This window comes from Aspergillus candidus, assembly GCF_002847045.1.
Source record: "Aspergillus candidus strain CBS 102.13 unplaced genomic scaffold BDW47scaffold_44, whole genome shotgun sequence".
In the NCBI taxonomy this organism is placed as follows: Eukaryota; Fungi; Ascomycota; class Eurotiomycetes; order Eurotiales; family Aspergillaceae; genus Aspergillus; species Aspergillus candidus.
Window position 1 is genome coordinate 123,587 of NW_020194049.1, and position 13,216 is coordinate 136,802.

The 13,216-nt window shown below is 50.0% G+C and overlaps 5 protein-coding genes across 5 annotated transcripts; 2 read left to right on the plus strand and 3 right to left on the minus strand.

The window, feature by feature from the left end:
- Nucleotides 1–545: 545 nt before the first annotated feature.
- On the minus strand, nucleotides 546–2,611 carry BDW47DRAFT_128002 (MFS general substrate transporter; the record flags this gene model as incomplete). Its single annotated transcript, XM_024816793.1, has 8 exons — nucleotides 546–587; nucleotides 641–909; nucleotides 967–1,122; nucleotides 1,186–1,850; nucleotides 1,909–2,166; nucleotides 2,224–2,276; nucleotides 2,328–2,408; nucleotides 2,462–2,611. The coding sequence occupies 8 exons, from the start codon at nucleotides 2,609–2,611 to the stop codon at nucleotides 546–548; spliced, it is 1,674 nt and encodes a 557-aa protein (XP_024669622.1).
- Nucleotides 2,612–3,418: 807 nt separating this feature from the next.
- BDW47DRAFT_133417 (uncharacterized protein) lies at nucleotides 3,419–4,909 on the minus strand (the record flags this gene model as incomplete). Its single annotated transcript, XM_024817830.1, has 4 exons — nucleotides 3,419–3,694; nucleotides 3,819–3,957; nucleotides 4,007–4,626; nucleotides 4,679–4,909. 4 exons carry the CDS (start codon nucleotides 4,907–4,909, stop codon nucleotides 3,419–3,421), a joined length of 1,266 nt encoding a protein of 421 aa, XP_024669623.1.
- Nucleotides 4,910–5,805: 896 nt separating this feature from the next.
- Nucleotides 5,806–7,916, minus strand: BDW47DRAFT_110123 (Zn(II)2Cys6 transcription factor domain-containing protein). Its single transcript, XM_024813642.1, has 4 exons — nucleotides 7,595–7,916; nucleotides 7,212–7,500; nucleotides 6,984–7,160; nucleotides 5,806–6,924 (listed from the first exon to the last, which is right to left on the minus strand). Exons 1-4 carry the CDS (start codon nucleotides 7,736–7,738, stop codon nucleotides 6,044–6,046), a joined length of 1,491 nt encoding a protein of 496 aa, XP_024669624.1. The 5' UTR covers nucleotides 7,739–7,916; the 3' UTR covers nucleotides 5,806–6,043.
- A 2,193-nt stretch (nucleotides 7,917–10,109) lies between these two features.
- Nucleotides 10,110–11,265, plus strand: BDW47DRAFT_110127 (uncharacterized protein). Its single transcript, XM_024813643.1, has one exon. It carries the CDS (start codon nucleotides 10,220–10,222, stop codon nucleotides 11,192–11,194), a length of 975 nt encoding a protein of 324 aa, XP_024669625.1. The 5' UTR covers nucleotides 10,110–10,219; the 3' UTR covers nucleotides 11,195–11,265.
- Nucleotides 11,266–11,851: 586 nt separating this feature from the next.
- Nucleotides 11,852–13,202, plus strand: BDW47DRAFT_110130 (FAM50/XAP5 family protein). Its single transcript, XM_024813644.1, has 3 exons — nucleotides 11,852–12,125; nucleotides 12,179–12,746; nucleotides 12,805–13,202. The coding sequence occupies exons 1-3, from the start codon at nucleotides 11,884–11,886 to the stop codon at nucleotides 13,114–13,116; spliced, it is 1,122 nt and encodes a 373-aa protein (XP_024669626.1). The 5' UTR covers nucleotides 11,852–11,883; the 3' UTR covers nucleotides 13,117–13,202.
- The last annotated feature ends 14 nt before the right edge of the window (nucleotides 13,203–13,216 follow it).

Here is a 13,216-nt window from a genome sequence, read left to right on the forward strand (position 1 = left end):
TTTGCACCCGATTGCTTTTATCTCTGCTGGAATTTGACCAGGATTGGTTAAACCTTTTGGTGGGAGAAGATTCCGGTCAGTATCAGGATATTATATACATATGCAGTTGCATTGAAGATAGAATTACTTACGGAATAAAATATTATGGTTTTCTGGGGTTCGAGTGGTTATCAATGTCATTTGTTCGGTTATATATATTCGGAAGATGATCCCGTCATCATACGCATCGTCTAGCCATTTCAAACTTGTCTTCACTTTCAAAAAACACCAAACTAAAACACGATGAGCGATGAGATGAGGTCTATGATGAGCTACTTGTGACTGCCACGTGAAGAAAATTATCATGCTGAGTATGACCACCCCACCCCATAGACCCAAATTGTAACAACAACGTCTCCCTCGTTTCTCTATATCTGATAGTTGTCCTGGATATGCTGTTATTTATCCTCCAATTGCTCTCTGAAAAGGTCTATATTATAGAAGAGCGAGAGTATAGAACAGCAATCTCCCCTGTAATGGACCGCTTTCAACCAACAGTCGGATTACTACGCCGCGATAACCACAGCATCTTTAAACAGCTTCCGTTGCTATAGTTGAGCGTTAGCATGGCCGCAGCATTTGACCGGGACGGAGCACTCACCGTGAAAGAGACAGAAACCACCAAGCTCACAGCTGCCCCGACATACACCGGGATAAAGACCTTCTGCAAAGCACCCACAATCGCGTCAATGCAGCTGGCTTGCAGCTGTTCTGGCAGGGACTGGAAGTATGTGCCGCTGGTACCGGAGATTGCCCGCTGCAGTTCAGAGCGAGAGACGTCGGGGATCAAGGCAGCAAGTCCGGATACAGCGTCGTTGATAAAGACGGCACCGGCGATGGCCAGGCCAAAAGCAATGCCGCCTAGCTGCCCTGTTTATTGGTTAACGCAACTTGAATCTTTCGCTTTTTGGCTGGGAGTTGACCTACCGAGCATCATGAAGCTGATTCCGTAGGCCATCTCGGCGGGAAGAATGACTGCTTGAATCACAGCGTAGCCGGCTTGGATAAAGCAACCAGTACCGATGCCGACAAGAATTTCATAGCCGTAGATGTTCGCTTCGGGAGTATCAGGTTGGATGCGAGCTGTGCAGGGTTAGGGCTTAGGACATAAGAGTGAGTCGATAAGAGGACACCAATGGAACTTACAGAGCAAGACACCACCGATCAGAGTCAGGACACTACCGAAGATATACCACGGCTGAAAGTAGCTGAAGCGGGACATAAGATGTCCATTGGCGAGAATAGCGGCACTGAGCGCGAAGATCAATGGCAAGAGGCGCACAGCAGCCTTGATCGCATCGTCACCCCTTGTAAACTGGAAGTACAAGGGTACGTAGTAGATGGGAATGAATCCGGCAGTGTTAACAGCAGAGGCGCAAATAAAGAGGAAGACTGCATTGAGATTGCGCAGGAATTGGCACGGGAAGATGCGAGTGCTGATGCTGGTGAAGATTGTCATGCCCTGCTGGATGCCAAACACGATAAACAGGACGCCTGACACGACGAAAAGCGCGATGGTCGGTCCGCTATTCCACGGGTAGAGAGCACCGCCAAAGTTGATCGCCATGATCAGAGTAATGATGGCCCCAATGCTGAGGATGGTCCCCACCACATCGAATTCGCGCAGCAGCGAGGTCATCTTGGTCCCGCTGCGCGGTTTGAAGGACGGGATTAGGAAGAGATAGACCGGAGTAAAGAGACCGGATACGCAGAGGTTGATATAAAAGGCCCAGCGCCATGTCGCTGGCGATTCCACGAAAGCGCCTCCAACAACGGGGCCCAAGACGGTTCCAACCCCCCAAACGAGGCCCCTACGCGACTGTCAGTTTGAAGCGACATGGTCTGTGGTCTCTGTCTGGGCTCACCTACACAAAGCTCAGATATCCCGGCCGCTCACGATCGGAGGTGTTGACGGACAGCAGAGTCATGACTCCAAGATACATGCCATTTCCTCCCATTCCAGCCAAGACACGCCCGACAATGAGAGAATCCATGTTCGGTGCCGCGCCGCAAAGTGCCGAACCGACGTTGAAGACAATGGACGAAATAATATAGAGCCATTTGGCGTCCAAGAGACCGTAGAACCTGCCGAATGGAAGGACGACTGCCGCTCCACCGAGCAGGAACCTGTGGTAACCGGTCAACTGGGGCCTTTATCTAGTAGGATATGGTTTAGGATCGTACCCCACAGAAAGCCAGGGAAGTTTCACGACGTCTCCGAATCTGTTTACTGCCGACTAGAGCTCAATTAGCCAGCCAGCTTGCACATTGCCGCATATAGCTCCTACCGGAGTTATGTCGGCCACCACCGTATTGTCCAAGGAGTACAAGAAAATGCTCGACAGGATACTGATCACGACCAGGAACCACTGCAAGCTGTCAGCATATGTGCGCAATCTGATGACCTCTCCAAGAACCTCACCAAAGGTCCATGCAGCTGTCGCGGCGAGGAATCTGGGTCTGCCGCATCGGCCGGCTCTTCTCCTGGGGCCTTTCCTCCCAGTTCGGAGAGATGGCGGTGGCCATTGACTGCCTCCTGGGACTTGTCGAAGGATGAGAGTGTAGATGACATTGCAAATTGTAGAGACCTCAAATTTCATTGACTAGACACTGCAAAACACCGACTGCAATTGACCCAGCATTGAGGCAATAAGTACGCGCCACGAAGCGACGAGACGGGTGCCCAAGCTATAACTAAGCCTTCGAGAGCTTAGAAATCGGTGGCTGAATAATTGCGCGCAAGGAATGTACTAGGCTATGTCTGTTTTTTGTTCCCATTTATAATAGACTGACAAGCGTGTGTTAATTTGTGGCTCGTTGGGCTTCCTGCTTGGTCTGTCTGATGTAACTATTCCCGGGGTTCCCAAAGAGGAAGTTCGCCGAGCCCTAATATAAGGCCCCAGGCACCCAATCGTTCCGTTCAAAAAGGATGGGAGCCACCGATGACTGGGTCATGTTATGGAGCTGCAATACAGTACTTCTAGCTGTTGGACCAGTACTTCACATTGTTATGTGGTTTGAAACCCCCCTGGATTGTTTCTATGTCCTCTAAACTCCTTGTCTACGATAAACTAGGACGTAATAGGAGTCATCTTAGACTGAGAAAATCCCAATATTGCCCATGTATTCTACCTATTGAAAGACACGCGCGGACACAAGCAGGTGTTTTGGACATTTGACAACGAGGAGTTGACATTGTGGACAAAAAAACACGTTATCTGCTGATGTTGAACTCTTGCTACCCGTGGCTCCCAACCTGACACGAGCATGACGGTCGAAAATGAGTAGCGCGACTGCGCTCTGGCGATCCATCTGATGAGTAGTCGAGCAAATATCAATCAGAGGTAGAACATACCATGGGTTATGGTCAATTATAGTTTTACAAATCGATTCGGGTCTTGATGCAGCCGTGAGCACCACGCGGCAAGGACGAACAGATACTCATGAGTGCACTGCGGACAACCTCAACTCCCCACTCCTTCGGTACTAAGCAGAGTAGGTATCTGAGTTTTGCGCCCGTACTGTTTTGGGTATAGTCAAAGTCCGAAACGAAGCTCATGTCAGTTTGGCCTGAACCATTCGTTGAAGAGCTTATCCAAACCGCTTCATAGAATTTCAACAGCCGACCTCTACGGATATGCCAGGTATGATCATCCTTTGGACGAATATCTTCAAGAAAAGGGAAAATCGAGTTCACCGAAGGCATAGAAAAAGCTATAGGGTATCAAATAATATCCGTAGATAATGAAACGGGAAGGGGGGGGGGGGGGGGACTAAACGTCAGGGCGGAAATTTACTCGCAGAAATATCAACTCCAATGATTCATCTTCGAGAGGTTGGAAGAGCGCATCCACAGCTGCTGCTGGATTGAGCCCAGTAGTTTTTTCAACATGATCACGGAAGTCTAGGTTTTTGGCCCTGGTTGAACTTTAGCTTCCTGTCAATGGTATTGCATCGTGTCGCCTACCGTTCAAATATCTGTTGCTCAACCATGGCCTGTTCAATTTCCGAGATGTTCTTCAAAGAACATGGTGGACGGAAATTGACCAAGTAAGGCATGACTGGAGAGAAAGTATATGAAATAGAAAAGTCATATAAGACTGTATCATGGAAATCTCCTGGTAACCTGAAATGATCATCGCGTACATCACCATGTGTGATCCCGAGTCTGTGTAATGCCAACAGGCGGCGGATGCGGTCATGGAAGAGACTATGATAGTATTCCAATTCGAAGTCACTGAGAAGTCCAATAATATTCAGCCGATTCCAAATCTCACAGGCATCGTCACTGTGAGCTGCTAGAATTCGTCGTGAGGCAAGTTTTGGCCTGATGGGCTCGAGGACAATAGCCCGAGGATTAATAAAGCCGTAAATGAACCTTGATCTTTCAAATTCCGTGATAACACCGTGAAATTCAGGATAATATATCCTTTCTGAGCTTGGACACGACATCTCAATGCAGTGGTATGCTCGTGCTTCATTAGTATACGGGTCAAGTTCATCTTTTACTTCCTTAACCTTCTTAGATATGCGGGGTGGAAAGCGTCGGAGCTGGATTTGTGCATCCTTTTCGGTGTATTCAGAGAACTTTATCTGTTATCAGCTATCTCCCGAAAGAACCTGTTTCTCACCTACTTACTACTTTAGCAACGTATTTGGGTAGATATGTCTCTTGGTGTTGAACGGAAAGCCATAGGACTTGATTCTGATCTTGGCTGGAGCGTAGATTGGTACCCACTGACCTTCCCAACATCCAGTTTCGCTGCGGCAGAAAAGGTCTGAAGTTCTGCCTATCCTTCTGTACTGCATTCATCCTATCTGTCCGGGGCCATTGGAAGAAGAATTCCTCGGTCCATGATTTGTCACTCATACCGCCCGTTGTCAGTTATGGGAAAGTTTTCGAGCCTTCAGAATTAGTTAGTTTACGCAGGAAGCTTGATGTAGACTCGTGATATACTCAATTTTGTAGAGACACGCAAGAATGAATCAAGAGGATCTGTCTTAGATGAGTGTAAAGTCCCGAAATCCGTTCAAATGAATCTTGTGACTTGTTACTGGTAGGAACACAAACGGTGAGTAAGAGAAGAAAGGTAACAGTTCCATTCAGAGGCGAGACCTTCGAATTGTACCCGTATATTGTGATCCGTACCCCACTTCTTACTCCAATCTACTGGGACTAGGCCTTGATAGTACTCGATATGGGTATTTTGGGTTGATGACCCTCTCGGCGGGTCACGACTAACAAGCTTCTGGAAGTATCACGAACCTTGGGTCAATATAAGACCTTGTTATCGCAACGAACTATTTCATCATAGGGAAGATCGATAAGCTTGAGGAAGAAGCAAGGATTCAGGGTTTCAAGACCACCGATTCCTCATAACCACCCTTCGATGATCCTTCGGGAGAAAAGATAGAGCACCACACCACCTGTAGCGTTAATTGTACCATGGGCCACCATGTAGTCCGTCTCGTCAGCACTGTTCCACGTCACCGACTATACATCCTTAGCCTCTTTCAATGTTAGCCTTGGGAGCCTTTGAGAGCGCCTTATTTGTGGTCACCCTACGCTTCTGCTGGGATCCGACAGGGTGATCTATTGGTTGGAACTTAGAAACCCTGGATTTCCTGTTTGGGCGATCCCGAGGCTTGGTCATCGGACATTTGTCAGCTCATGCAATGCACCTAACTTAATGCAGCATTACTTAGCCCAGCCTATGCCCGGTTGGGATATTCGCCGATCGAGATCCCAAGGCCCGATGAGGAAATCGGTACTTTATACTTCAATGGGGAAAAGATGACCTGCGCTGAAACTACACGACAGAGGAACAAAGCAAGTCAGGAGGTACAAGAACAGATGGTAGGTGGAGAAATAGGTAAACAACGTGAAAACACGGTCATCATTAAGTCTCGTAAACGGGAAGGATTATGTTGGGTATATCAGTCCTGTTGAGCCCTATACCAATCGTTGACCAACGTTATGGCGCAGCGGCCTTGAGAAATTATGTTAAGCGATCCCAGGATTGTTAGCGGCGAAAAGCTGCAATATCGCCTGCAAGGCTCTATCGATATCTGAAGCGGCACACCCCAGCCGGATGATCATCGACTTGATCCGGGCCTTGCGGGCCTCGCTGCCGGTGATCTGACTGGCGTTACCAGCGCGCATCAGCAGCGCCCGGAAATTCCGGACCTGCAGTTTCAAAAGCACGCGGATGACGTGGACTTGCTCCTCGCTGGAGTACATGGCCTGGAGGTCGGTCGAGAATAGCTCGGGGTTGCAGTTAGCCTTGCTCGCCGGGCCTCGCGAGGAGATGCAATACAGCTCTCCCGAGCGCTCGGTTGAGGGTAGCGAATCGGAGCTGGCCGACGAAGACCCGCCGCTGGAATTACTGAGCCCGTAGATGCGCTCGGTATCCTTTTGAAGGCGCTTCTGGATGCACTCGAACATTTCGGCCAGGCGGTCACAGATGATTACCAGGACGGTGTGAACGGTGGGGCGAAACTTGCAGTTCACGCAGTCCAGTGGTTTGCAGCACTGGGCAATAATCCATTTCTGGAGCTGCAGCACCTGGTTTAGAGGGAGTGTTGTGATGCGGAAGTCGTCGTCGTCCAGCTGCTGGACCACGCGCACGGCGTTGGACGTGCAGGGACACTCGTCGTTCTTGGCCCAAGCTGCGGGGGGATCCGGCACAGAATCCATAAGGGGCTCCGCCATCGGCGCAGGGGGACTGGGATTGGGGAGCTCGTCCATCAACAGGTCACGGATGGCAGGTTCCGCAGCGGGTTCAGTGGTAGCAATTAGGGAATCGAGCAAGTAGTCGTCCGACACGCTTGGCCCCGGCATCGACACGGATGGCGGCGTGGGAGGTTTCTGGGCTTGCTGGTACACTATTTCAATTAGCCAGGTAGTTCGACACCCGTTGGATGCAGTCACTCAATGTATGTACATGTATGCAGATCAACCGGGGCGGATACCGCACCATGTTGCAGATCACCTGAATCGTACGCGTCATGATTTGGTAGATTGAAGGCGCTCACTATATCGGTCGCTTTGATCTGCGGATTCGCCCGGCTGAGCGCATCGACATTCATCAGAAGATGGGACATTTCATTGTCAAAGTTTACTGTCGTGTTTTAGCAATCTATTCGACTACGTGTGGGCGAGGGCAACGTACTGTTGAACAGAGATTCCCCCTGCGGTCCGGAATTTCGAATCTGACTTGGCACAGGGGCTTCACCCTCCTGCCGAATGGGCGACTTTGGGCCATTGGGCGGCTCGAACACTGTATCTACAGTGGGAAGTGCCGGCGCCCCTCCGATTCGACTGGTCCGTGAAGTTGCCGTACTGGAGACGGACCAGTTGCTGCTGTGGCTACCATGCTTTGCCTGGCTGGAGGAAAGCGCACAGGCGATAGAATTGGCTCTGCATCTGTCGCAGTCCCCGATGCGGCCGCTACATCGCAGCTATCGGGAATCGTGAGTTGGAGTCGAATAGATGACGACACGGAAAACAGCGCCGATGTTGGGCAAAAAAGATACCACTTTTCATAGCGCTCACCTTTCGTGTCTGACATGTTAAACACGCTGGTCGCCGCCCTAGACGCATACGGCTCTTGTCCCGGTTTGAATTCGCACCGCGCGACGCAACCTGCTCCAATTCCGTATCCCCGTCGGCACTGGGGCGTTTCAGCGTGATGAACATGATTTCGGATTGGAGCTCGCGGACAGATACTCGCAGCAGCCGGACATAGAACCAACACCACCAGCAGCGGGGAGTAGTATACGCACTGGCTTTTTGGTCATCGCGCCGGGCCGTGTCCAGGGAAGCGGGGGGTCGATCCTCGTTTCGATATGATTTGACGTGATTCCTTGGCTCGACTATTTTTACTTAGTCTTTAGTCATCTAATCGGTTTGTGGCGCAGTTAGCAGGTAAATGTCTCGTGACCAGCAACGGAGATGATCGGATACGAGGTAGGCGACAGAGACACGAGAGATCGCTCCCGCCCCCAGGACGAAGTGACGACGGGGAGGACACTTGAGCAGCCCACTTGGCTCGTATTCGTCCACTAAGTCGCGTTGAGGATTGGGATAAGGACGCTCTCCCGCCCCAACTCCACCGTTGAAGGCTGGAGAAACCAACGGTTCCAGGTGGATGAAACTTCAGGGGCGACTTCCCAGCCACTTGGTTGGCTGAATGATACAGAATAAGATTCCTCTCCGAAGCCCAAAAGACCATTGTCGTGATATGGTTTCAATCAAGAGGTTGTCAGTCATCAGTTCAATCACAAAGTGATCCATCATGTGGGTCAGCTCGAAAACAACCATTCGGGGGTTTACCTTGTCTCAGGCGATGGTCAACCTCATCGATGTATTTGATATTCATGATGGGTTTGCTCTAATCATCGAAAGAACAACTGTCGCAAAGATGGGCTGGAACAGGGTCGGGTCTGTATACCTACCCAGGGAGACCTTAGAAGTGTGTGCTCTATGAGCAACCCCTTGAGTGTGTGTACTATGCCAATAGGGTCCTATAATAATTGCGCACTATTGACTTAAACACTCTTGATACACATGTAATATGAGAAAATCATACCTTTTCCCACGATGTCATCATACTCCCTATCGTTCATGTCTCGGGCCATGTCCATTTACCATTTATACTAACCAGAATAGCATTGACTTGCCTTCAAGGATATTAGCGGACTGATAGGGTAATTTGTTGGGGATTTCGACAACTGGAGTTCTATCAGGAGATCATAACTATGTAATAACAGTATCTTTCTACTCTGTTATTCTGCCAGTCTCAAATTTATGATCATGCTCACTCCTGTCATCTTTAGGTTCACTATCACATTCACCCCTGTTACCCTCATATTCACTGTTGTATATACCCCCGGATCAATACTCTTTCAGATTCGATGATCAAATCCCATAAGAACCGAGTCAACAAAGTTTGGAAACTGTGAAAGACTGGTGACTTCAATCAGTTAAACAATCAGCTGATCTGCGGCATTTGCAGTCCTTTTCCCACACTGTTTAATCATCCAACTAGAAGTAGCATCCCACAGTGGTAGTGAGTAAAGGGCATCGAATTACTTGCAGCTCCTACCGTAGCTCATGTAACGATATTTTATCTACAGACCTGTTCATCAGTAGCTGAATACGGGGTCGTTGTTGACATACACATGTACATGGCAGATGATGCCTATTCAGGGCTAAGGGCCCTGGTCCAGTAGTCAAAGTCTCAATTCCGTACGGGTTGAGGAATCCGAACTGGTCGGGCATCTCGGGCTTCCAGATCAAACCATTCTGATAAAGAACAACTTCTTATGTTACCAGACATTTTGGCCCTTTGCTACGGTGGTAATCAGGATTGAAAAGTATCCGGATTGCAGAAAACTTGGTGCATCCAGGAACGTTGCCTGCAGATGGATAGACTACACCGAGAATTGGAGCAAGTCTCTGGGTTCTTTTGACGAAGATTATATCTAGTATTTGTTGAACATATCTGGTTTTTGGAGAAATGCTCTCTTTCCCAGCTGGCTTCCCATGTGTTCCATTCGACCATATCTAGTGGGAATGAAATCCGCCGCAAGGCAGAATATTCTGCTTGCTCGAGGCAGCACAATGGCCAACGCCCTCCGTATTGATGCGAGAAACTCTAGTTCACGAGGCTGAAGTCAAGCCACCAGAAGATGTCGAACAGAATCATTCGCTGCGGCAAGACCTCTAAACTCAAAAGGGTGGAGAACAGACCGCCACTCCGAACGCCACCAGCCTAGGACACCTGATGCTATCGCGATACGAGCCCTAATATTAGCATCTTCTCTCCAAATATGCTCAACATCGTCTAAGGTATCTACGAAGGATTTTAAAATAGATTCGGGACAATTGAATTGTGCACGAAGGATGGAAAATGCACCATAGAGGAAATGGTTGAACTCGCGTGAGGCCGTAGCGACGCCATGGCCAAGACGTATACAGGCTTGGCGAATGATTCATTTCCACGGGAGCAAGGCTACAATATGAATGAAGATGGAGGCAGCCATGACAGCCTTCTCGATGATGGACTATAAATTGGACCATACTTCCTCGCCATCTTGCCTTCTCGGCCAGCAGCCTCACATCCTCCCAAGACAGTCAAGAAAGCACAAAGATAAACAAAAGCCTGTACCCACCACCATGCATCTCAAAAGCGCCCTCCTTTCCCTCTCCCTTGCACTACCTCTCGCATCAACCTACCACCTCGCCGTCACAGACCAGAAGTCCAAAACCGTCCGCGTCTTCCCACGTGATGTCGTGACCTGGAATAAAGACGCTATCTACTGGTCCTTCAAGTGCGACTACGACCCCTGGCCCTGGCAAAAAGACATCTGGGGAGATCTGTCCGAGGTCAAAATCCGTAAGACGGCCGACCGCGGTATGGTCGCGCTCGTCGCAACCTCAGGCGGGATGGTCGGCATGGTCGACATCAAGTCCGGACAACGATCGACCTCGCTGCGGGACGTCGTCTGGGAGGCCTTTGTCGGGGACAATCCGCACTCGCTGGAGCGGATCCCCTACTCGGGTGCGTTTGTCGCCGCCAGCTCCGACCCAGGCGAACTGACGCTCTACGTTCCTACGGACGGAGCCAACAACCTCGAGCGGATCAAGAGGACGCACCGGTACAAGGTTCCCAAGGCGCATGGCGTGTTGTGGCACGGGGACAATCTGTGGGCAATTGGGAAGGATTATCTGTACAAGTATAACGTTGTGGGGAAAGGGGAGGACATGCAGCTGAAGCAAGTCGGCAAAAAGATTGATCTGCCGGTTGTCAAAGATAAGGAGACGAAGAAGAAGAAAGCCCGGAACGGCCACGATCTGTCGGCGAGTTACAAGCACGATGATATCCTGCTCTTGACGCATACCGCGGCGGCGTACGCATACAACACGACGAGTGGTGAATTTCGCGACCTAGAAATGGGCGGTAAGCTCAAGTCGCTGGTCCAGCATTCGTCGGGAGAATATGCCTGGATCAGGGGGGTGGAGGAGAATCATGAGATGGGACAGTATGTCCGGTTCAGTGACGAGAAAGCGCCAGGGAAGAATACGACGGAGAGAGGGTGGGATAATGCAGAATTCTACAAAGCGAGGATCTTCGATCCGGGGTATGAATAGGGGACTTTATAGTCGTTGATATCCGAAGAAGGATTGTCAGTATGTCCGTCTGCATGTTTGCTGAGTTGTAGTTGTCTTGATAATTCAGTTGCAGGGTCTTTGCAAGATATGTTTTTTTCTTACTTTTGAGATATAGAAATACCCGAGCGGCCACTATACCACTCGGCCACAAGGGTATCATAGACCAATTCTGCTGAATTATTCTCGAATCGTGGCTTATACATCACACTTTATAATATAGTAAGACTCCTTTAGCCAGTGAGACTCCTTCGTATTTAATCTGTAGCTTGTCTCTATTGTTTAGTTTGTCATGACGAAGTCTAATTTTATCTGAATAACAGTAACCTGTATAATTCGTCATTAGTGTTGTTCTAGTTTCTCAGGCAGGCGGGCATCTCTAGGACGAGAGTACAGAGTTTATATTGTACACATCACAGCCCTCAATCCAGAGTACCAGGCATTTAATCCACCAACGAAACCACCCGCGTGTTTTTCTATCATAGAGAGAAAGAAAACAATTTCTTACAAGATTGGGTAGACCTAAAATTTATCCTGCCAACATTATTGTTGAAGCTGTATAGTACAGTGTGGAGCCAGGTCACGTGCCCGACAGACGTCAGTCGTTTCCCCCATTTGCGATGCGACAAGAATCTCACCACTCCCAACATCAGACCGCCACATCCTGCATAATGCCCCCCTCAGAACCACCCAGTCACAATTCGACCCCTCGGTCATTTACCAGCCAGTCAGCCTCCGCGGAGGAGCTCCTCAAATCGCAAACCGTCGGTCTCGTCCATCTCTCCGACTTTCGCAAGCGCCGCGCCGAGGTTCTCGAACAGAAGGAACGGGAGGCACACGATAAGTCCTTGGGGAGAGTCGCGTCTGGTAATTCGAGAAGCGCCACCCCATCGGCGGGCGATGTAACTGACACGTGAGTTAAGGCGCAGTTCTATCCCCATTCTCATGCTGACGATAATGCGCCAGTAGCTCGAGGTCGCAAAGCGAGGGTCCCCCCAAAAAGAAGAAGAAGAAGAAGCCGCTGGCCAAGAGCAAGCTGTCGTTTGCTGATGAAGAGGAGGAGAATGAGAATACCGGTGAAGAGTCTGCGGCCACTCCGCGCGAGCTGAGTGTCCCGCGGTCCAGCTCCAAAACCCCCGCGGATGACTCCTTGCCTGCATCGCGACGGATCACGCCGAACCCCAACGCCCCTCCTCCTCCCAAAGCCATCACAAAAGCGGCTGTGAAAGCAGAAACGGAAGCGCGAGATGCCCTCCGCAAGGAATTCCTGGTGATGCAAGATGCGGTCAAGAACACCGAGATCTTAATACCTTTCATCTTTTACGACGGCACGAACATCCCGGCGGGGACGGTCAAGGTCAAGAAAGGCGACCCGGTGTGGCTGTTCCTGGACCGGTGCCGCAAAGTCGGGGCGGAACTAGGCGTCGGGGGTGGCAGCCATGCGTCGAAAGGACGGAAGGATAACCGTCGCGAATGGGCCCGAGTGAGTGTTGATGATCTCATATTGGTGAAAGGCGAGATTATCATCCCACATGTACGTTCATGAAGGTGTTCTTTAATACCCCGATCGTGTCCGCTGACCTGCGTTTTAGCATTACGAGCTGTATTATTTCATCGCCAACCGCGTGCCGAACTATTCGCTTCCCGGCGAGCTGCTATTCGACTACTCCGACAAACCCTCTGCATCGGCGACAGATGACCCCCTGTCGCGCCCAGATAGTGAACAGCTGGAGGGCGGGGACAAAGACCCCACGACGACCAAAGTGGTCGATCGACGATGGTACGAGAGGAACAAGCATATCTTCCCGGCCAGTCTATGGCGGGAGTATGAACCGGGGGGAGAGTTCGAGGAGAAGATGCGTACGACAAGACGCGATGCCTCGGGGAATACTTTCTTCTTCTAGATGACTTATGATATTATTAGAATTGGCATGTACATTATATACATAGTGCTAAATGATTGAGACGAACACTGTTCCATGAAGAAAAACAATGCATAGTACA